Source organism: Cnephaeus nilssonii (genome assembly GCF_951640355.1).
Source record: "Cnephaeus nilssonii genome assembly, chromosome: 11".
Classification (NCBI taxonomy): domain Eukaryota; kingdom Metazoa; phylum Chordata; class Mammalia; order Chiroptera; family Vespertilionidae; genus Cnephaeus; species Cnephaeus nilssonii.
This window is the reverse complement of record NC_137082.1, coordinates 36110127-36134351: the sequence shown is the minus strand read 5'-3', so window position 1 is coordinate 36134351 and position 24225 is coordinate 36110127. Positions and strand designations below refer to the sequence as shown.

The following is a 24225-nucleotide window of genomic DNA, read 5'->3' as shown; positions in this document are numbered from 1 at the left end:
TTAAAAATCGGGAAGTGTGATTTTTTTTTTTTCAATTTCATTCTTCTTTTTCAAGATTATTTTGGCTATCTTGAATCCCTTACATTTCCATATGAATTTTAGGATTAGTTGGTCAATTTCCGCTGTGGAGCCAACTTGGATTTTGATAGGAACTACATTGAATCAGTATGGGAAGTATTGCATGTTAGCAATATTAAATCTTCCAATTCATGAACATTGATGTCTTTCTATTTATTTAGATATTTTTAAATTTCTGATGTCTTAGAATTTCATTGTACAAGTCTTGTATTCCTTTTGTTAAAATTACTCCTGAGTATTTTGTTCTGTTTGATGCTATTATAAATGGAATTGTTTTCTTAATTTTGTTTCTGGGTTGTTCATTGTAAGTGTATAGAAATTCACCTGATTTTTGTATATTGATTTTGTTTCCTGCAATCTTGCTGAACTTATTAGCTTTAATAGTTTGTGTGTGTTCCTTAATATACAGGATGGGACGAAAGTAGATTTACAGCTGTGCGTACACGAAACACAGAGTATATTCTGGTATTATTTAACTAGTAGCCTTGCGCACAAATCTGTGTGCCAGTAGCTCTCTGCCGCCCTCCTATAGCTCTCTGACTGCTGCCCCACCCTCTTGTAGCTCCCCCCCTTCCCCTTTCCCCCCCTCATAGCTTGCTGCCCTGCCCCTTCCTGTAGCTTTTCGCTGCCCACTTGTAATTCGCTGCCCCACCCTCCTGCACATCCGTGATCTGGTTGTTACATGGTTAGTAACAGATAATTAGCATATTCCTCTCTTATTACATAGGATTATATAGGATTATTGTATTTTGCATATGAACAACTATAATCCTACTTTTGCCCCACTCTGTATTTTATATACAAGATCATGTCATCTGAAAATACAGTTTTGCTTTTTTCCCTTTGCAATCTGGATGCTTTTATTTCTTTTTCTTGTCTAATTGCTCCGACTAGAATTTCTAGTACAATGTTAAATAGATGTGATGAGAGTTAGCATCCTTGTCTTTTTCCTGATCTTAGTGGGAAAACATTCAGGCTTTCACCATTAATTATGATGATAGCTGTGGATTTTTGGTAAATAATCTTTATCAGATTGATTACATTGATTGTACGTTGAACCAACTTTCCATTCCTGGAATACTTGCTTGGTCTTGGTGTATAATTCTTTTTATATGTTGCTGGATTTGCTTTACTAATATTTTTGGGGGGTGTTTTATGTCTATTCTCATAAGAGATACTAGTCTATAGTTTTTGTGTGATGTCCTTCTTTGTCTGATTTTTGGTATCAGAGTAATACTGGCCTCAGAATGAGTTTGGAGGTATTCCTTTGTATTTAATAGAAGCATCTCGATTTGAGCTGTTCTTTGTGGGTGGTTTTCTTTCTTTTTTATTAAATTGCTAACTTGATCTTTTGTGGAGCCATCAGATGTTGTGTGTGTGTTTTTCTTGAGTCAGTTTCTTTTGTTTGCATCTTCCTAAGAACTTGTTTATTTCACAGAAGTTTTATAATTTGTTGCCATATGGTTGTTCCTGGTATTCACTTACTAGTATAAACTTTATTTTGGTACGGTTGCTAGTAATATTTAATCTTTCATTCCTGAATTTAGTAATTTGAGTTCGTGTAAGTTGGTCAGTGTAAGTAAAGTTTTCACTCTTTTTCAAAGAAGCAGCTTTTGATTTTGTTGATTTTTCTCTATTATTTTTCTGTTCTCTCTCATTTAATTTACAATAATATTTTTTATTTCCTTGTGCTTGGTTTGTGTTTGGTTCACTCCTTTTTTTCTACTTTCTTTTGGTGGAAGTTTGAATAAGTGATTTGAGATCACCTCTTTTAAAAATATAAATGTTTACAGCTATAAATTTGTAAGCACTGTTTTTGTTAAGTTCCATAAAGTCATAGTGTGTGTTTCTTGTTTTCCTTTCAAGGAAAGGAAAGGTGGTTTTCCCGTTGTTTTTGGATTTGCATTGATGTGAGCTTTAGAATGATATTAAATTCCTAATATTCTATCATTTTTTTTACCTACAGAAATGGTAATTTCCTATGGTTTATCCTAATACAAGTTACTCTCACGAACATTACCTCCCATTACCCCAGTATTATCTTATTTTTACAGTTAAAACGTGCTCAGGAAGGATAATGGTACTTGTCTAGGTATTAGGACCAACATGTATCAGGATAGACTAAGACATTATTGAAGACTTGCATGTCCTATAATAACATTTACCAGGAGCTTTTACCTGATTGAGGGACAGGTGGACATGAAAATAATTCACATCTGGCCCCTGATAGTGGTTTGTCCCACTAGTGTTAGTGGAAATGTGCCATAATTGATTAATGTACCTATCATTAAACTAGTGCCTGGCATTCTTAGAGAGAAGGTATGCACGACAAACAACAGCTTGGTACCTACCCTAAAGGAGTTTGTAGTTTACAGGAGGAGGTGAACACATGAACTATTAATTATGATACAGTAGGATAAATGTTCGATAAGGGCCCAACAGAAGGGCACCTACTCTTTTAGAAAAGAGAGGCAAAGGCCAATCAAAGAAATTTTCTGGCTATTAGGTTTGCATTTTGAAGATGGAGAAGAAGCTCCCAGGTAGAAAAGACAAGGAGAGGGCATTTTAGGGGAAGAACCTGTGCAGAGGGGCAAAGAGAAAGAATGTATGTATTTGGACTCTAGAGTTTGCATTGGGAAAGAGATGAGGCTAGAAAGGAAAGTAGGTGATAGAATATGAAGGGTGTTGTATCACAAGGCAAGAGTTAACTTTTAACTTACAGGCTACTAAGGAGCTTTTGAAGGTTTCTAGAAAGAGGTTGGGGAGACAGTTGCTCTTCTTTGCCCTGTATGCTAATGCAGTTGTCCCTTAGTATCTATCGGGGATTGGTTCCAGGATCCCAGCAGATAACAAGCAGATACTCAAGTCCCTTTTATAAAATGTCAGAGGAGCAGTGCATATGGTCGCCCCTCCACATCTGTGGACTCCCAGACAGTTTGAAAATACGATACTATTTTCAATCCCAGGATGGTTGAATCTGGGATGCAAAACCTGGGTATACAGAGGGCCGACTGTATATTTACTGAAAAAATTCACATATAGCTGGACCCACACAGTCCAAACCCATGTTGTTCAAGGTCAACTGTAGTTCTTTCCTCACCAGTAAAATGTTTCTCTTTTTTTTTGACTCACAGTTCACTGAGACATTTTTGTCGGAGAGGGACAAACAGTCCAAATGGAGTGGAATTCCTCAGTTGCTCCTTAAGCTGTATGCAACCAGCCACCTCCACAGTGACTTCGTTGAGTGTCAAAACATCCTCAAGGTAATTCTTTTGGGTCTTGAAGGGGCTTCATTTAGGGCATCCAAGTGACACAAGATGTCTGCTTTTTTTAAAAAATCTCTCAGTCTACTTTTAAAATTTTTCTGTTTTTATTATGTAAGCTGTAGAAAATTTGGGAAGTTCAGAAAAAGTGCAAAGAAGAAAATAAAACCCCCAACACCAAAGGATAATCACCAGTGAGTTCCCTGTGGATGTCCTTCTGGACTTTGTGTCAGTGCTTGCTTAATTTGGGAGGTCAACACTGTGCCCTGGGATTGAGATGGCATTCTTTTTGAATAGCATTTAAAAGATCCCACATTTCATGGAAGTGGCCTTGTGGTTATTGACAATTATCCTATATAATAAAAGCCTAATATGCTAAGTGTCTGGTTGTCCAGTTGTCCATTTAACCAATTAAACTGTAATATGCTAACGATATGATAAGGCCGCTCAACCGCTTGCTATGATGTGCACTAACCACCAGGAGGCAGACAGTCGACCCATCAATCAATCGCTATGACATGCACTGACCACCAGGGGGCAGATGCTCCAACCAATAGGTTAGCTTGCTGCTGGGGTCTGGCCTATCAGGGCTGAGCAAGATGGGCCGGACACGCCCTGGAGTCCTCCCGCAGTTCCTCCCTGGCTGGCCTACCTCCTGTGTCCCTCCCAGCCCCAATCGTGCACTGGTGGGGTCCCTTGGCCTGGCCTTCACCCTTGCGCAATCCGGGACCCCTTGGGATGTCGGAGAGCCGGTTTCGGCCCAATTCCACAGGCCAGGCCAAAGGACCCCACTGGTGCACAAATTTGTGCACTGGGCCTCTAGTGACTAACATAAGAAGATTGAAGGGACTGGGCTTGGTGGTTGGGAGAGAGATGGAAAGAATGCAGAGAGCTATGGTAAGGCCATTCTCAAACTTAAGTAAAAGTATGTGTTAGAATCACCTGGAAGGCTTGTTAAAACAGAGTGGTGCATCCCATTCTCTGAGTTTCTGATTTAGAGGTCTGGGGTTACTATATCTAAACTTTAGCTTGGTGGGATGAGGAGGGTGGGTCCAAATTTGAATTTAGAGCACCAGCTTTAGCTGCAGTTAAAACCCATGCAAATTACATTTGGTCATAATGAAACTTAATGATACATTGTTCTTCAGAGGTGAAGTTTTGATTTTATATCATACTAGAGGCCCGGTGCATGAAATTCATACACAGAGTGGGGTTGTCCCTCAGCCCAGCCTGTACCTTCTCCAGTATGGGACCCCGGTGGGATCGGGCCTAAAAGGGCAGTCGGACATCCCTCTCACAATCCAGGACTGCTGGCTCCCAACTGCTTGCCTGCCTGCCTTCCTGATTGCCCCTAACCACTTCTGCCTGCCAGCCTGATCACCCCCTAACCACTCTGCTGCCAGCCTGTTTGCCCCCAACTTCCCTCCTCTGCCGGCCTGGTCACCCCTAACTGCCCTCTCCTGCAGGGTTAGTCACCTTCAACTGCCCTCCCTTGCAGGCCTGGTCCTTCTCAACTGCCCTCCCTTGCAGGCCGGGTGCCTCCCAACTGCCCTCTCCTGTTGGCCATCTTGTGGTGGCCATCTTGTGTCCACATGGGGGCAGGATCTTTACCACATGGGGGCAGTTATGTTGTGTGTTGCAGTGATAATCAATCTGCATAGTACTCTTTTATTAGATAGGATAGAGGCCTGGTACAGGGGTGGGGGCCAGCTGGTTTGCCCTGAAGGGTGTCCCGGATCAGGTGGGGGTTCCCTTGGGGCGTGGGGCGGCCTGAGCGAGGGGCCTGTGGTGGTTTGCAGGCTGGCCACGCCCCCTGGCAACCCAAGCGGAGGCCCTGGTATCTGGAATTTATTTTCCTTCTACAATTGAAACTTTGTAGCCTGGAGTGGAGCCAAGCCTGGGGCTCCCTCCGAGGCCGGCAGCCATTTCTGTTGGGGTTATAATTGAAACTTTGTTGCCTTAAGCGGGTGGGCCCGGCCAGGGTGTTCGGAAAGCTTTGCTTCCCCTGTTGCTGGCGGCAACCCTGGCCTGCTCTCTCAAGCTCCATCCTGCCGCCATTTGTTTGAATTTGTTTACTTTCTATAATTGAAACTTTGTAGCTTGAGTGGAGGCTTAGGCCTGGCAAGGGCATGCGAAAGCTTGGCTTCCTCTGTTACCTAGGAAACCTTGCTCTCTGTGGCTGTAGCCATCTTGGTTTGGGCTAATTTGCATACTCGCTCTGATTGGATGGTGGGCGTGGCTTGCGGGCGTGTCGGAGGTATGGTCAATTTGCGTATTTGTCTATTATTAGGTAGGACTAGAGGCCCGGTGCATGAAATTCGTGCTGGGGGTGGGGTGTCCCTCAGCCCAGCCTGCATCCTCTCCAATCTGTGACCTCTCGAAGGATGTCCAACTGCCCGTTTAGGATAGGACCGCTGGCTCCAAACTGCTTGCCTGCCTGCCTTCCTGATTGCCCCTAACCACTTCTGCCTGCCAGCCTGATCACCCCCTAACTACTCCCCTACCAGCCTAATTGATGCCTAACTGCTTCCCTGCCAGCCTGTTTGCCCCTAACTGCCCTCCCCTGCAGGCCTGGTCACCCCTAACTGCCCTCCCCTGCAGGCCTGGTCCCCCCAACTGCTCTCCCCTGCAGGCCTGGGTCCCCTACAACTGCCCTTCCCTGCAGGCCTGGTCACCCCCAACTTCCCTCCTCTGCTGGCCTGGTCATCCCTAACTGCCCTCCTCTGCAGGCTTGATCGCCCCCAACTGCCCTCCCTTGCAAGCCTGGTCCCTCCCAACTGCCCTCCCCTGCTGGCCTGATCGCCCACAACTGCCCTCCCTTGCAGGCCTGGTCCCTCCCAACTGCCCTCCCCTGCTGGCCATCTTGTGGTGGCCATCTTGTGTCCACATGGGGACAGGATCTTTGACCACATAGGGGCAGCCATCTTGTGTGTTGGAGTGATGGTCACTTTGCATATTATTCTTTTATTAGATAGGATAGAGGCCTGGTGCATGGGTAGGGGCCAGCTGGTTTGCCCTGAAGGGTGTCCCGGATCAGGGTGGGGTTCCCTTGGGGCGTGGGGCGGCCTGGGCGAGAGGCCTCTGGTGGTTTGCAGGCCTGCCATGCCCCCCGGCGACCCAAGCGGAGGCCCTGGTATCTGGGATTTATTTATCTTCTACTATTGAAACTTTGTAGCCTGGAGCAGAGCCAAGCCTTCTGCTCGCTCCATGGCAGCAGCCATTTCTGTTGGGATTTATTTATCTTCTATAATTGAAACTTTGTAGCCATAAGCGGAGGCCTAGGCCAGCCAGAGTATGCGGACAGCTTGGCTTCCTCCATTGCCGGGGAAACCCAAGCTTCCCTCCTGCTCTCTCCATGGCCATAGCCATCTTGGGTTAATTTGCATATGTGCTCCTGATTGGCTGGTGGGCGTGGCTTGAGGTTGTAGCGGAGTGATGGTTAATTTGCATATTACTCTTTTATTAGATAGGATAAGTCATTCTAAAATATAACAGGCTCCAGAATAAGCTTAATCTTTACCTTTAAGAAGAGATGTTTTGCCCTAACAGGTTTGGCTCAGTGGATAGAGCATCGGCCTGCGGACTCAAGGGTCCCAGGTTCAATTCCAGTCAAGGGCATGTACCTTGGTTGCGGGCACATCCCCAGTAGGGGTTGTGCAGGAGGCAGCTGATCGATGTTTCTCTCTCATCGATGTTTCTAACTCTCTATTCCTCTCCCTTCTTCTCTGTAAAAATCAATAAAATATTTTAAAAAATAATAAGAGATGTTTTGAGCTGAATCCACTGTGAGAATGAAGACCATTATGAGCAATTACAGTCGACATTTCAGAAAATATGGACATTGCTCTGAAGGGACACACAATTATTGTGAAGGACCCCAGAGGCACCCTGCTAAGGGACTTCCATCACATTGATGTAGAACTCAAATCTCCTTGGAAAGAAAAAGAGGCTACAGGTTGATAAGTGGTGGGGAAATAGAAAGGAACTGGTTACTGTTTATACCATCTGCAGTTAGGACATGATCATGGGTGTTACACTGGGCTTCCCTTACACGATGAAGGCTGTGTGTGTGCTCACTTCCCCATCAATGTCATTATTCAGGAGAATGGTTCTCTTGTTGAAATCAGAAATTTCTTGGGCAAGAAATACATCCACAGGGTTCGGATGAGGTCAGGTGCTGCTTGTTCAATATCTCAAGCCCAGAAAGATGAGTTAATTCTTGAAGGAAATGACCTTGAACTTGTATCAAATTCAGCTGCTTTGATTCAGCAAGCCAAAACAGTTAAAAAACAAGGATATCAGGAAAAATTTGGATGATATCTATGTTTCTGAAAAAAGAATAGTTCACCAGGCTGATGAATAAGATCTAAGTTTTTCAACTACAGAAACAAAATGCTGGATGGTTCCTTACACTTATGTAAGACGTTTTAAAGATGCAGTAAAAGTCGTGTATTAATTTGATGGGGAATAAAAGAAATGTTTTGTATTTTTGATCTTCTCATAGTCTGACTAGGGTAGAAATAATTATAGTCTTTTACACTTGTTTAAAAACACTTTGTAAAGAGTTATATATTAATTTCACTCTATTCCTGCAAAATTTGAAATATGAAGGAGGAGGAAAAAGAAGTAGAATGAGGGAAATTAATAGTGAGTGCTTGCTGTGTGATCATCTTTTCTTTCTTCATCCAGCAAATGCTTATTTGAAATTTACTGTGTACCAGGCATATTTAATTCTTATGGTAACTTTGTGAGATGAGTGGTGTTTTCTTTGTATTAGTCTAGAATATTTTGATTCTAGGTGACGGTAACTCACTCAGATTAGGGAAAAAAAAAAGATCCTTTATTGTCTTACATAATTGACAAGCACAGGTGTGAATTCAGGAGCTCAACAGTTAGGCTGTCCATTTCTTTTTTTATAATTCTTTATTTTTGAAAGTATTATGTATGTCCCCTTTTTTCCCCCATTGACCCCCTCCATCCCACCCTCGCCCCCCACCTCAGGGCCTTACCCACCTCATTGTTTGTGTCTATGGAGGCTGTACATTTCTTGTCTTGACATCTGTGTGTGACCTCAAGTTCTTCCGTGTAATCATAGGTCTTGGGTGACATTTCTATAACATGGGTTAGCCACTCAGGTAAGGGGAATGAGAGACTATTGGCTAGGGGCTGGGACTGAGTTGCTTGTTGACAACCTTAGCAGAACTATGTGGAAAGTGGGGAGGGGCATTTCCTCTAAGGAAATGCAGTTGTTACCTGAAGAAGAGATAAAGCTGCTGGGTAGAAAAAATCCAGATGTTTTTTATATTCTCTTTTTCAGTTGAAAAGAAACAAGACTCGACAATAACCTGCCCAAAACCTTGTGGCTACTGTATGATTAGCCGAGATTTATCTTATCCAAAGACCAGCTTCCACTGTACTAGGTTGCCAGCAGGAAGTACTTCCTGGTTTTATGGCTGAGAAAAATAAGATCCAGAAAAAGTGGTTCAGTCACTAACTAATTATGTGACCATAGGCAATTTTGTGATATTGTTTTTTTGCATATAAAATGAGTAAAAGTATACTTACTTCATTCAATTATTTTAAGGATTAAATGAACTAAGATGTAAAAGCGCAGTGCCTGGCATATGACAGGTGATCTGTAAGAGTGAGTTCTGCTTTTTCTTGATGTGTGGTGCTTGGACCAGCAGCATCAGCATCACTTGGGAACTTGTTATAAATGCACATTCTCAGGCCCCCCTCAGACCCATTACAACTCTGCAGGTGGGATCCAGTAGTCTGAATTTTAAGAAGCTCACCAGTGTTTGAGCATACAATGTTTGCTCTTGCCTATTGTGGTCCATTTTCCCTCACAGGTTCTGGATTCTTCCTACTCTTTCACCCAAAATAGTTATGCTTTACAAGCACAGACTCTGGAGCCAGATTTCCTACACTTAAATCCTGGCTCTACCACTGTGTGACATTGACAACTTCTTCATGCCTCAGCTTCCTTATCTGTAAAATTTTGGGATAAGTTACTATTATCCTACACAGGATTGTGAGGATTAAAAGAGGTAATACATGAAGTGCTTAGACTCAAGCACTAAATAAATTAGCTATTATTACTATTATTACAACTTTTGTTATATCAACTTTTCTGTAAGATTATTATTTTTTTCTATTACCTCTGTTCCATATGAACAAAGGATTCTTTGGCCCCTCCAAATTTGAGAACCTCTACACTGTATTGACTGTATTGAATACCTGCTAGGGAGAATACAAAGAGGAATCTGTTTGTCTTGTCTTCGAGGAATATTTAATCTAGGGAAGAAGTAACATACGTTTGTAAAGAGGTACGAAGTAAAAGTGCTAAATGCCACAATGAATTACAGATTTCTTTGGGGGTTCAGAGGTGCATCAGAATGCTTCTGCTGAAGGGAATCAGAGAAGACTTCCTGAAGAGGTGATACTTGAGCAATGTTTTGGTTATCTATTGCTGCAGAACCAGCCACCCTAAAACTTAGTAGCTTGAGATAATAATCACTATATATCTGTAACAATTTTTTTTGGGTAAGGAAACTTACCCAAGAAACCACTTATTCAAATACATACATTTTTTTACTTGTTTGGAGGTGTTGATGTAAGTAGTTGTTTATTATTTCTACTACTATTACTACTGCATAATGGTTTGATTGAGTGGTTCTTTTGCTTCGTGTGGTGTTGGGTTGGGTATTGAGTCATCTGGAAGGTCCAGAGTGGCTTCACTCACATAGCTGGTAGGTTGGTGCTGTCAGCTGGAGATCAGCTAAGGATATCAGTCCTTAGCCTCAGTTCTCCTCCTCATGGCCTCTCTAGGTGCCTATGTTGGACTTCTCACAGCATGCATGGTGATTGGGTTCCAAGATAGCAAAAGCCAACTTTGCCAGTCTTTCTTAATAATTAGGCCAGAATTGCCTAGTGTCACTTCTGCCACATTCTATTTGTTGAAGTTAGTCATACCAGCCCAGATGCAGTATGGGAGAGGATTCTGTAGGGGGTCTGAATATGAGGAAGTGGGGTTCATTGGGGGCTATCTCATGGGGATTTAAGTTGGGATTAAAATGCAAACTGATGCTTTGGTGTCTGGTTGTATTAGATACAAAAACTGAATGTCTCTCTGCATACTTTTTTTAAACTTAGGAAATTTCTCCTCTTCTCTCCATGGAGGCTATGGCATTTGTTACTGAAGAGAGGAAGCTAACCCAAGAAACCACTTATCCAAATACATATATTTTTGACTTGTTTGGAGGTGTTGATGTAAGTAGTCATTTATTATTTCTACTATGATTACTACTGCTTAATGGTTTGAGAAGTTAACTCTTAAATGGGAGTCAGGAAACATTTCAGAATATATAGCAAACATTTGAGAATTTTAATCTTTAAAAGCTCATTAGCACTCACCTGTTTGGAAGCAGCATAGCTTTTATTTTAGAATAATTTATATATTTGAATTGATAATGTAGCCACCTTTTTTTTTTTTTTTTTTGGAAAGCACCAAGTTAAAGAGGTATGTCTTGTACTTCCCCACTTCCCCAGTATCCTCTCTTCAGAGGCAGCTCTGATTACCAGTTTCTTCTATGTCCTTCCAGAGATGTTTTGTGTGTGTGTGTGTGTGTGTGTGTGTGTGTGTGTGTGTGTGTGTGTAAATAACCCCACTTCCCCCATCTTAGGTTTATTTTCTCCCCATATCCCCATATAGAGGTGACATGTGATATATACAGGTGTATTGCTTTGTATCTTGCTTTTTCCATGTCATTCTTTAGCTAGGGGATAGTTTCATTTGAATACGTGTAAACCTGCCTCATTATTTTAAACAGCTCTGTAGTATTCCCTGGTATAATTGTACCATAATTTATTTACCCAGGCCTCAATTGATAGGCATTTAGAGTTTTCTCACACCTTTCCTATTACAAACAAGATTGAAGTAAAAGTTTTTGTACATACTTCTGTGTACATGTGAATATATACCTTTGGGATCAAAGCATCTATGTCTTTTATTTTTATTTTTTGAATAAATCTTTATTGTTCAGATTATTACAGTTGTTCCTCTTTTTTCCCCCCATAGCTCCCCTCCACCCAGTTCCCACCCCACCCCATGCCCTTACCCCCATCCCCCACTGTCCTCGTCCATAGGTGTAAGATTTTTATCCAATCTCTTCCCACACCGCCCACACACCCTTCCCCCCGAGAATTGTCAGTCTACTCCCTTTCTATGCCCCTGATTCTATTATATTCACCAGTTTATTCTGTTCATCAGATTTTTTATTCACTTGATTTTTAGATTCACTTGTTGATAGATATGTATTTGTTGTCACTTTATTGTTCATAATTTTTATCTTTACCTTTTTCTTCCTCTTCTTAGAGAATACCTTTCAGCATTTCATATAATACTGGCTTGGTGGTGATGAACTCCTTTAGTTTTTTCTTGTCTGTGAAGCTCTTTATCTGACCTTCAATTCTGAATGATAGCTTTGCTCGGTAGAGTAGTCTTGGTTGTAGGTTCTTGCTGTTCATCACTTTGTATATTTCTTGCCACTCCCTCCTGGCCTGCATAGTTTCTATTGAGAAATCAGCTGATAGTCGTGTGGTTACTCCCTTGTAGGTAACTAACTGTTTTTCTCTTGCTGCTTTTAAGATTCTCTCTTTGTCTTTTGCCCTTGGCATTTTAATTATGATGTGTCTTGTGTGGTCCTCCTTAGATTCCTCTTGTTTGGGGTTCTTTACGCTTCCTGGACTTGTAAGTCTATTTCTTTCACCAGGTAGGGGAAGTTTTCTGTCATTATTTCTTCAAATAGGTTTTCAATACCTTGCTCTCTCTCTTCTTCTGGCACCCCCATAATTCGGATGTTGGTATGCTTGAAGTTGTCCCAGAGGCTCCTTACACTATCTTCATATTTTTGGATTGTTTTTGCTTTTTGCTTTTCTGGTTGGGTATTTTTTGCTTCTTCATATTTCAAATCTTTGACTTGATTCTTACGATCTTCTAGTCTGCTGTTAGATCTCTGTATATTATTCTTTATTTCAGTCAGTGTATGCTTAATTTCTGATTGGTCCTTTTTCATATCCTTGAGGGTCTCACTATATTTCTCAGAGGTTTCTAGAAGATTCTTGAGTAACCTTATAACCGTGGTTTTGAACATAAATCCAGTATTTTACTTTCATCCATTTCTTTCATTTGTGGCTTGTTTCTTTGTCTCCACATTTTGGCTGCTTCTCTGGTTTGTTTCTATGTACTAGGTAGCTGCTAAGTCTCCTTGAATTGAAAGAGTGGCCTTGTGTCCTATAGGCCCCAGTGGATCAGCCTCCCCAGTCACCTGAGATAGACGCTTTTGGTGCACCCCTTTGTGAGCTGTTTGCACAGTCTTATTGTAGTTAACCCTTGATTGCTTTTGGTATCACTGGGAGGAATTGACCTCCAGGCCAATTGTCTGTGAGGATCAGCTGTGTCTACACTGGAAGATCTGTTGCGCAGGAGACACTCTTATGGGGCAGGACTTGCTTCAGTAGGGCTTTGGTGCTCACTGAGTCTGCCCCCCCCCTTTTTTTTAATGTATTTTTATTGATTTCAGAGAAGAAGGAAGGGAGAGAGAGAGAGAGAAACATCCATGATGAGAGAGAATCATGGATCAGCTGCCTCCTGCAAGTCCCCCACTGGGGATTGAGCCCACAACCCAAGCATGTGCCCTTGACCAGAATTGAACCTGGAACCTTTCAGTTTGCAGACTGATGCTCTATCTACTAAGCCAAACTGGCTAGGGCGAGTCTGCCCCGTGAGTGTGTCACTTATGGATGTGAAGAGTTGTAATCTGGATGGTCCCACTCTGACCACTGGGTACACTGGCTCTCGGATCTCCAAGGAGGTACAAGGTCAGCCACTGTCTGGGGCCACCCAGCAGGAGCTACAGAGACAACTGCAGATTCCTCCTCTTTGTATGGGGTTTGGAAGTGCCCAGACGAGGCGCAGCTGTGAAGCAAGGCGGCTGCTGCTGCTGCTGCTGCTGCTGCTGCTGCTGCTGCTGCTGCCAGGCAATGGGCCTTCTTTTGGAATCCTTGGGCCTCTCTGACCCAGCTGCAGTTTGTTTTAGGCCAGTGGTCGGCAAACTCATTAGTCAACAGAGCCAAATATCAACAGTACAACGATTAAAATTTCTTTTGAGAGCCAAATTTTTTAAACTTAAACTTCTTCTAACGCACTTCTTCAAAATAAACTCGCCCAGGCCATGGTATTTTGTGGAAGAGCCACACTCAAGTGGCAAAAGTGCCGCATGTGGCTCGCGAGCCGTAGTATGCCGACCACGGTTTTAGATGAAAGGACAGGCCATTCATATGCAAAAGCTGATGCACACAGATTGGGTGTGGTTGTAAATTGGGTGGGACTGGGTCTCTGGGAATCACCAGGGCAGAGCAAACAGCAATGGCTGCCCTGAACTGGAGAAGTCCCCTATTCTCTGTGTCCTGCGCCCTCCCCCCCTACCCCCCCCATGCAGGAACAATGATCGCTGCAAGCACCTCTAAGAGTAAGCCGCCCTCGCGTTCCTGTCCCTCGCGTTCCTGTCCCGATACCAGACAGTCCAATTTCGCCCCGTATGTGCCTGGGTCCCCCAGTGTCTCGCCCGAAACGAGTTCAGAGCAAGCGGGAGCTTGTATCTCCCTGCTGGTTTAAAGAGCAGCACATTCAGGTGCCATCACTTTCGGCGCCTCCACACCTCTTACCAGTCTCAGTGCGCTTTCTTCACCTCTCTAGTTGTGGAACTTCCACTCAGCCAGCCTTCCTGCAGATCTGGGTGGTAGTTGTTCTGCCATTTAGTTGTGGTTTTGATTTGTTTGTGAGAGGCAGCAAGTATAGGTGATTACCTATGCCGCCATCTTGGTTTCTCCCATCTGTGTCTTTTATTGTTTATAAACTTGTCAGTTGCCATACCTAAAGGTTTTTTCAACTTACATCCCCAGTAACAAAGGATAAGAGTGTCTGCTTATTCACTTCATCACCAAAATAGTGTGCATATGTGCTTCTTTATGGACTTTGTAATTGAAGTGTAACTAGCATAAAGAAAAGCACACAAATAATAATCACAAAATAAATTTACCTTTGTCATTTGTGTACAAGTTTCTGTGCAGGCTTGGAGTTTCATTAATTTGGGGTATATGCCTAGTAGTGGGATTACTGGCTCATATCATAACTCTTATGTTTAATCCTTTGAAAAACCGTCAGATTGTTTTCCAAAGCAACTGCACCATGCCCACCAGCAATGTATGAGGGTTCCAATTTTTCTACATCCTCATCAAACTTGTTATGTGTGTTTTTGAATATAGCCATCCTAGTGGGTGTGAAGTGGTATCTCATTGTGGTTTTGATTTGTATTGGCTAATGGTGTTCAGCATCTTTTTATGTGTTTATGTATCATTTGTGTATTTTCCTTAGAAAAATGTATATCTCCTTGTCTCATTTTTTAATTGGGTTATCTTTTTATTATGAGTTTTAAGAGCTCTTTACTTGTTTTCATTACAGTTTTTAAAATTTGCATTCTTGAATAACTTTTTGTGTGTTTATAAGTTGTTTCTTTTCTGCCAATTGTCTGTTAGTGGCTTTTGCATCCTTTCTATTTGGTTATTAGGCTTTTCTCATATTGATTTCTATCTCAGTTCTTTCAGGTTACTATAATATTACAAACTGTAGGTTATAAACAACAGAAATTTATTTTTCACACTTCTGGAGGCAGGGCAGTATAAGATCTTAGCAAGGGCAAATTTGGTGTCTGGTGAAGGCCCTCTTTCATGATGCAGATTTCTGGCTTTTTTTTTTTTGTTTTTCCTTTTTTTGTTGCATGTTTTTTTATTATTTTAATTTTATTGTTTAAAGTATTACAAGTAGTAGTGCATATATCTCCTTTTTTCCCCCATTGACCTTCCCCCAGCCTCCCCTACCCCCGGCACATGCTCTCATCCCATCCCTCCAGTGTCTTGTGTCCATTGGTTGTGCTTATATGCATGCATACAAGTCCTTCGGTTGATCTCTTTCCCCCCCTTCCCCAACACTCCCCAGCCTTCGTGCTGTAATTTGACAGTCTGTTCGATGCTTCACTGCCTCTGTATCTATCTTTTTATTCATCAGGTTATAATGTTCTTTATTATCCATAAATGAGTGAGATCATGTGGTATTTTTCTTTCATTGCCTGGCTTATTTCACTTAGCACAGTGGTCGGCAAACTGCGGCTCGCAAGCCGCGGTTTGCCGCTCTGTTGACTAATGAGTTTGCTGACCACTGACTTAGCATAATGCTCTTCATTTCCATCCATGCTGCTGCAAATGGTAAGAATTCCTTCTTTATGATAGCAGCGTAGTATTCCATTGTGTAGATGTAACATAATTCTCTAATCCACTCATCTGCTGATGAGCATTTAGGCTGTTTCCAAATCTTAGCTATGGTAAATTGTGCTGCTATGAACATAGGGGTGCATATATATCCTTTCTGATTGGTGTTCCTAGTTTCTTGGGATATATTCCTAGAAGTGGGATGACTGGGTCAAATGGGAGTTCCATTTTTAGTTTTTTTGAGGAAACTCCATACTGTTCTCCACAGTGGCTGCACCCGTCTGCATTTCCACCAGCAGTGCACAAGGGTTCCTTTTTCTCCTCATCCTCGCCAGCACTTGTCGTTTGTTGATTTGTTGATGATAGCCATTCTGACAGGTGTGAGATGGTACCGCATTGTCATTTTGATTTGCATCTCTCGGATAATTAGTGACTTTGAGCATGTTGTCATATGTCTCTTGGCCTTCCTTCTGTCTTCTTTCGAAAAGTATTTAGGTCCGTTGCCCATTTTTTTTATTGGATCATTTATCTTCCTTTTGTTAAGTTGTATGAGTTCTCTGTAAATGTTGGAGATTAAACCTTTGTCAGTGATAACATTGGCAAATATGTTCTCCCATACAGTGGGCTTTCTTGTTGTTTTGTGATGGTTTCTTTTGCTGTGCAAAAGCTTTTTATTTTGATTTAGTCCCATTTGTTTATTTTCTCTTTAGTTTCCATTGCCCTAGGAGCTGTATCAGTGAAGAAGTTGTTTCGGCATATGTCTGAGATTTCTCTGCCTGTGGATTCCTCTAGTATTTTTATGGTTTCCTGTATTATGTTTAAGTCCTTTGTCTATTTTGAGTTTATTTTTGTGTATGGTGTAAGTTGGTCTAGTTTCATTTTTTTGCATGTATCTGTCCAATTTTCCCAACACCATTTATTGGAGAGACTGTCTTGACTCCATTGTATGTTCATGCCTCCTTTATCAAATATTAATTGAACATAGTGGTTTGAGTCGATTTCTGGGTTCTCTATTCTTTTTTTTTTTTTTAAATATATTTTATTGAATTTTTACAGAGAGGAAGGGAGAGAGAAAAAGAGTTAGAAGCATCGATGAGAGAGAAGCCTCTTGCATACCTCCTACTGGGGATGTGCCCGCAACCAAGGTACATGCCCTTGACCGGAATCGAACTGGGACCTTTCAGTCCACAGGCTGACGCTCTGTCCACTAAGCCAAACCGCCTAGGGCTGGGTTCTCTATTCTATTCCATTGATCTATATGTCTGTTCTTGTGCCAGTACCAGGCTGTTTTGTGAACAGTGGCTTTGTAATACAGCTTGAAATCTGGTATTGAGATCCCACCTACTTTGTTCTTCTTTCTCAGGATTGCTGCAGCTATTCGGGTTTTTTGTTTTTTTTTTATTCCAGATGAATTTTTGGAGAGTTCTTTCTAGGTCTGTGAAATATGCCGTTGGTATTTTAATGGGGAGTGCATTAAATCAATAGATTGCTTTGGGTAGTATGGACATTTTAATGATGTTGATTGTACCAATTCCATCTGTTTATGTCTTCCTCTATCTCTTTTTTCAGTGTCCTGTAGTTTTCCGCGTATAGGTCTTTTACCTCCTTAGTTAAGTTTATTCCTAGGTATCTTAATTTTTTTGGTGCGATGGAAAATGGGATTGATTTTTTAGTCTCTCTTTCTGTAAGTTCACTATTGGTGTATAGAAATGCCATAGATTTCTTGGCGTTAATTTTATATCCTGCTACATTGCCAAATTTATGGGGTTTTCCTCTTCTGCATTCTCCAGGAATCTCAGTTCATTCATAAATATGGGCTTTTGCTTGGGTCATTTTGCCCATTCACTGACCTTTAGTTGGGTGCTTTTTTCTTGCCAAACCCCCTGTTATTGGTTTATTGTGTTTAAGTCTTCTATTTCTTTGCTGTTGCCTAGTTGTCTATTATTGAAAGTGGGGTATTGAAGTGTTCAACAATTATTTTTGAATTGTCTATTTCCTTCAATTCTGTCAGCTTTTGCTTCATTTATTTTGATAGTCTGTTATTAAGTGCATCTTTGTATATAATTGTTATATCCTCCTGCTGGATCGATCCTTTTATAGTTGTAAATTTTCTTCTTTGTCTCAACAGAATGGTTTTTTAATGCATGCCTTTGTAAATAGTTTAAGCAAAATTATGTGTAGTATTTAAAGTATGTAAAATGAAAAATGAACACATGTCATTCCTACCCCCTGTAGAAATAAGTATTAACAGTTTATGGTGTATCCTTGAGATTATTTTTATGTTTATAAGAGAAAACAAATATTCTTTAAGCAAAAGAAGAATTGAGGTGATATTCTGTAGCTTTTTAAAAATTAAAACCACATTGGATCTCATAGATTACCTAATCTAATATGCCTATTTTTTAAAATGAGAAAAGAGTCTATGTCGGGGCATCGACCTGCCCAAGTTTACATGGGGAATAGGTGGTTAAGCTGGGACTAAAACCTTGGTGTAGAGCTCATTTCCCTGAACCTCCCTGCCATTTGCCTATGTTGGGAATAAGAGGCTCTTGTAATACTGTTATAGATATTTGGGCCATGAGTTAACAGAGCAAAGATTGTTTTATAAGTTGTGCTTTGAATTAATTTTGAAGATTTTATCTAAAAATTTTTTTTATAGCTCCTTGTAGAAATTCTTATGAGGCCTACAGTCTCTCTCCGGGGACAGAAACTGAAAAGTAAGTATGTTTGTCAACCACTTCCCCTTTTTCCAACCTGCTGATATGATGGTGGTTTCCAGGAGTTTCTCTTCTTCTCTTTCTAACTCTTAATGGTAAGGATATGGCTTAGATTCAACTGCAGGGTACTCTCTCCAATCCTAACTAAGCAGCTGTATTTATTCATTTTATACTAGGTAGAAATACAGTCTGGTGCTTTAAAAGAAAAAGTGTGAAAACCACTGGAATAAAGAATTACATCTAATAGTCCTTGGGTCCAGTTTTTATGTTCTATTTGGTAATTCTTACTTCTCATATACAGTAAAATCACTGTGTGTGTTTTGTTTTAAACTATTTCTTATTGTTATAAAGGTGATATATGCTCTGTGTAAAAAGTTCAGTCATTACCAGAGTGCATATAGTAAAAAGTAAAAATGTTTTTGGTGGTGCATTATTTTGTAAGTTTGGTAGTGGGTATATGGGTATTATTCTTATTCTTCCTCATAATTTATGCATATTACAAATATTCTTTTGGGGTATTCAATATTTAATTTATAAAAAGAATAAGTGTACTTTACTTGGCATTAAAAGACAGAGATCACTTAATATTTCATGAATGCTCTTCCACAAACATCACTTTTTTTTTAATTAAAAAGTTTTTCCTCCCTAACATCAACATGGCATACTATGTAAGACCTCATTTGTAGGTATAATGATGGTTAAGAGGATTCATATTCATCTTTGAATATCCATATTTAGATTTTCTTTCTATCTAAATTGGTTCTTCTGTTCTCTATATACTGGTCAGGGTATTCCAACCTGTTTAAAGTCATAAAATAAAAAAACCAACAAGCCTCAGTAGGTTGAAAGGTAATGATAAGGGATATAGGACACTTGCATTATCTCAGGATTATATCAGATAACCCATCTGGTCCAGCTACCTTGGCAGGACTGCCCATTGGGATCTCAGAAGGAGACCCAGCATTTTTAGAGGTATTGTAGCAGCATAAGATTAAGTGGGAATAGTTTTTGAAAATAAAACTATGCCAAACAAAACACTTTGTCCATGGTTCATATTCACTTTTATCACCTCCTAGTTTGGGGGTCATGAAAATTTAGTTTTCCCTTTTGTGCTACTTTCTGTTTCTGCTGACAGAGGAGTAAGTAGCTAGTTCTTTAATAGGCTTGATAAGTCAGGCATTAAAAGCCATTTCCCTAATATAAATAACCAGATTTATAATAAGAGATATCTGTATACTTATACTTTGGATTCTAGTAGTTCAGGTTGTGGAAATGTTTCTTGAAGGACCAATTCAACACAAGCATCAAAAGGTTTAAATTGTTCATTTTTTTGTCTATTTAAATAGCCAAAAAAACAAAAACAAACTAAAACTAAAACCTTAGATATATTCTAAGCAAGCTACAAAGTGAATATGGCTTATTTTAAATAATGATATCACCATAGACTGAAATTATGAAGACTGTGGAGAATAATGAAAGTGGCTACTATATCAAACCAAAAGGAGTCTACAAATTGATTTGTGGGTTCTGATGGGCACCATGAAAATCTTTGGTAAATAAAAACTGGAGGGAGATATGCTTATAGGAAAATAATCATCTTGGAGGAGATTATGAGAAATTGTTTTTATTTTCAAAAAATTTAATACAGTTATACTGTCCTTTCAATGAGAAAAATAGCCAATTACTTCCCTTTTACTTTCAGTAAGTGATGAAATGTCCAAGGACTGTTTGAGCATCCTGTATAATACCTGCGTGTGTGTAAGTACCCCTACCTTTGGTGCTGCATTTTTCTTCCCACCGCATCTGCAGTCCTTGAGAAAGGATGATTCAAGGGAGGTGGTGAGCCTGAGAGCTATCTTCAGATATTGAAGGAATTGGCCTTATTTTATGTGTGTCTGAGAACCAGAACCAACAGGTGGAAATTATGGGGAGGCAGAGTTTCATAGTATAGTTGACCTTAACACGGACTGCACAGGTTCAACTTCATATGACCCATGCAGTTCAAACCCGTGTTGTTTCAAGACTCAACTATATTTTCAACCTGTAGTTGGGAATTTGTGGGTACAGAAGGCTGACTGTAATTATAGGTTTTTGACTGTACATAACTCCTGTGTTCTTTAATAGTCAACTGTAATTGTTAAGAGCTACGGTTACTTCAGCAGGTACTGAACTCCTTTAACCCTGGAGGTATCCAAGCAGAGACTGAACAATTGCCAAAGGGGTATAAGCATTGGAAGAGTGTCTATGACCTCTAAGATACCTTTTAACCTCCTTATGCCCATTCCTTCATTTTCCGTGTTAGAAGACAAAATAAGAACCAGAAGCCTCACCCACAATTTAGCAGGACACTACTATATTGAGCAGTGAGTGAAAAAGAATGGTGAATAAAGAAAGCAATTTAGTAGAAAGGAAAGAGCATAGCACTTAGTACTGGAACTTGATTTTGAGTTCTGGTCTTTGGCTTAGTGTTTATTAGTTCACCTCCTGAGCTTTAGTTTCTTATCGGTAGAGTGCAGTTAGTAATCATATTAACATCATAGGGTTGTTGTGAAGACTAAATGAGATGATAGATGTGAAAGTACTTTGTAAAGCAGTATACAAATATAGTTTTTATAAGACACAGTACCTGTCTTTAGGAACTTCTTTGGTAAACTGTAAACAGTGAATCATAATACATGGCAGGATGAAACAAGTGCTGTTGAAGATGTGAAACCTGTATGCTATGAAAATGTAAAGGAAAGTTTAATTTTATTTTTTGCCTCATTCAAAAAAGACTTCAGGCATCTTACAGGAGTATGTAAAATCTATCAAAATCATAAATTTAGAAGTATGAATTTAGAAGAATGAAAAGAATAAAGTAAGTTAAGGGTATAACAATACTTCTAAGAAATGGGCTAATATAAAAATGTAGAGCATAAAATCATCTGTATTATGGATGGTGCAGCCAATACAAATAGGGAGCTATGTTTTAACATTTACACAGCTCAGCTATAACAGTGCTGTGCACTAGAAATACAATGGAAGCCACTTAAGTTACTTTAAATTTCCTTGTAGCAATTTTTTAATAAGAAAAAAATAGGAATAAGTGAAGTTAATTTTAATAAGTTTAAAATTAAATATCAAGATTTTATTTTTTTGTACTGACCTTTCAAAATCTAGTGTTTTTTACACTCAGCACGTCTTAGTTCAGACTAGCCACATTTCAAGTGCTTAATAGCCACATGAAACTAGTGGCACAAATAGGCACAGATGGAGCTATAAGATAAGAAACTAATTTTAAGGAAACATACAATTATTCTTGTATCTGAGGCCACTAAGAAATTGTCCTTATTAAAAAACAACAACTGTATGATGTTACTGACTCCATCGTTGATTGGCTTTTAGAGTTGAAAATACCAGTACTTCAGGGACTGGGCAGAAAAAAAGAAATGTTTGAAGTTGCTGGTTTTTGGAGTGGGGACTTGTACAAATTGTGACAATCCTGGAGTAGGCACGTCCTGCCTGAAAAACATTTACATTAAAAATTTTTAAAGTCAAATAAAACTTGGACTACTGTGTACTAGGTTATAGCTCCTGATTTAGATACTAAGCAGATACTAGGTCACAAACCTATAAGATTATCATGAAAACACCCCTTCCCAGAAAAATGCATTTGCACACAGTGTTTTGTATATTGCTTTAGGGATTTAAGACCTAAGCCAAGAATTTCAGATGTAATGTGGGATTGTGTTTCCAGTGTCTGGAAGGGATATCTTGCTCTTTATATATATTTTTTCATATTTATAACTTACTCTGCCTTTTCTCTCCTCTCTTGTGATAGACGGAAGGAGTTACAAAGCGTTTGGCAGAAAAGAATGACTTTGTGATCTTCCTGTTTACACTGATGACGAGTAAGAAGACATTCTTACAAACAGCAACACTCATTGAAGATATTTTGGGTGTTAAAAAGGTATGTCCTCCGACAGGTGGGTAACCAGGAGGGAGAGAGTATCTCAACTGATTGGACTCTGAAACCTTAATTAATGTACAGAGCCCTTTTTAAAGAAAAATTCTTCCGTACTCCTAGTGTTAAATAATTTTTTGTATTACTTAAATATATTCAAGTAAAAGTTAGGTTATACTTTTTATACTAATAGGTCTTATATGACTATAAAACCTAAACAAATGTACAAATTGACATCAAAGTAATTATAAAACTCAAAAGTTCAGATTGACATAATGAATTTAATGTGATGGCTAATGTCACTTGGCCAAAATCAAATTGCCCCGCACTCACTAATTATTATAATGCAAGATCTTTTTAGAATACCTACTGCTACATGCTGTGTGACTTTATTCTCTTACCACTTTTCTAAATTTGAACTGTGAAACCTTCATTTATTAGGATATGTTTCCCTTGGTGATTTTTGACTTTCACTTTCACTTGTTAAGTTTACCTGTGTTTTTCCCCCATTAGTTGTCAACAGTTAATGTTAATTGATACCAACACAGGAGACACAGGTAATGAGCACTGAAGTGTGGCCAATTGGTCATAAGATGTACATTCAAATGATCCAGAATATGCTTTAAAAATACTAACTATGATTGAAAGGAAAGCACTAAATTAAAAACTTATCATTGCGATCTCCCAGACCCTAAAAACATACCCATAGACATCTGTTAGAGAACCACTACATTAGATTTTTGGTGTTATGCTTCTTAAGACCTGCAACTTCCTTCCTTCCCTAGTATTTGTCCCATACATCCATGTTGGTTGCAATTTGGTAGAATTCTTTTACTACTCGGGAGGCAGGAGCAGCCCATTAGCGTTGGCATTGCTGGGAAAAGGGCACCCACATGCATTGTGTTGTCCCCAGCTTTCGTTTCTGTCTTTTTGCTGTACTTTGCTCAGGTTCTATTTGTTATCACCCAGGCGGAAGATGCATAAGTGACCCATTGTCTGTAGGAACACATTGGAAATGTGTGCAGGTCCCAGACAGACCCTTTGTGTCCTTTGATAAAAAGGCTTTGTTGTTTTTCCACTAACTGTGTGCTCTAGCCAGTGTGAGAGAAGGGGCTTCCAGTCTTCCTGGCAGTATCAGCGTAGGAGTCTAGAATTGCTTTTTCTGTGTTGCCAAAATGTTGATGAGTTCTGCTAGATATTATGGATATCTTGGAACATTTTGCAAGGGAAGCAGACACCATAAAGAAGGAACCCAAGCCACAAACTGGGAAAAGGTATTTGCAACCCATGCAACTGACAAAAGATTGGTAGTCAAAATTTATCAGGAATTCTTACAGATTGGCAAGAAAATGAAATAGTTCAATAGAAAAATGGACAATGATATGAACAAGCATTTCACAGAGGAGAAACAAATGGTTCATAAATATAAGAAAAGATGCTTAACCTCATTGATATTTAGGGAAATGCAAATCAAGACCACAGTTAGAGAAAATAGAGCAAATTTAGTGAGAATGTATATCATTGACAGCACTTCTCTAGTGATGATACTGTTTTATATCAGCAGAATATCTTTACCTTTCTTCTGTTTTCTACTTTAACATGCATATACCCTGTGACCTAGCACCTAGGTATGCACTGCCCTGAGGGCCAGGACATCAGTACCGCAGCCTGAGTCTCAGGCATGCTCATGGGAAAGCTCATTCCCAGAACAGTGATTCTTAGAAATGAAAACACTGAACTGAAGCCAAGAGGTTGTGCAGTCAATTCAGTGGGTCTGCCAGCTAAATAGAAAAGATCAAAGTGTATCATGTAAGGGTATTGTTTGAAGAAGTTTTTGTTTCTTATTTATACATGTACCTATGCATTCACATATGTATGTTTACTGGATTATTACGGA

The 24225-nt window shown here is 40.0% G+C and overlaps 1 protein-coding gene and 1 pseudogene across 3 annotated transcripts in view; both read left to right on the top strand.

The window, feature by feature from the left end:
* Nucleotides 1–24225, top strand: part of TRPC4AP (transient receptor potential cation channel subfamily C member 4 associated protein) — an 86128-nt gene that overhangs the window by 22227 nt on the left and 39676 nt on the right. For both annotated transcript variants that reach the window (XM_079783994.1, XM_079783993.1), the window contains exons 2-6: nt 3213–3341; nt 10497–10613; nt 18328–18385; nt 20088–20143; nt 22206–22334. In XM_079783994.1, the coding sequence (XP_079640120.1) occupies nt 3213–3341; nt 10497–10613; nt 18328–18385; nt 20088–20143; nt 22206–22334 (489 nt within the window). The remainder of the gene's footprint in view (nt 1–3212; nt 3342–10496; nt 10614–18327; nt 18386–20087; nt 20144–22205; nt 22335–24225) is intronic.
* LOC307106696 (large ribosomal subunit protein uL6-like) lies at nt 7127–9968 on the top strand (annotated as a pseudogene). Its single transcript has one exon. The product of its transcript is annotated as a large ribosomal subunit protein uL6-like (transcript).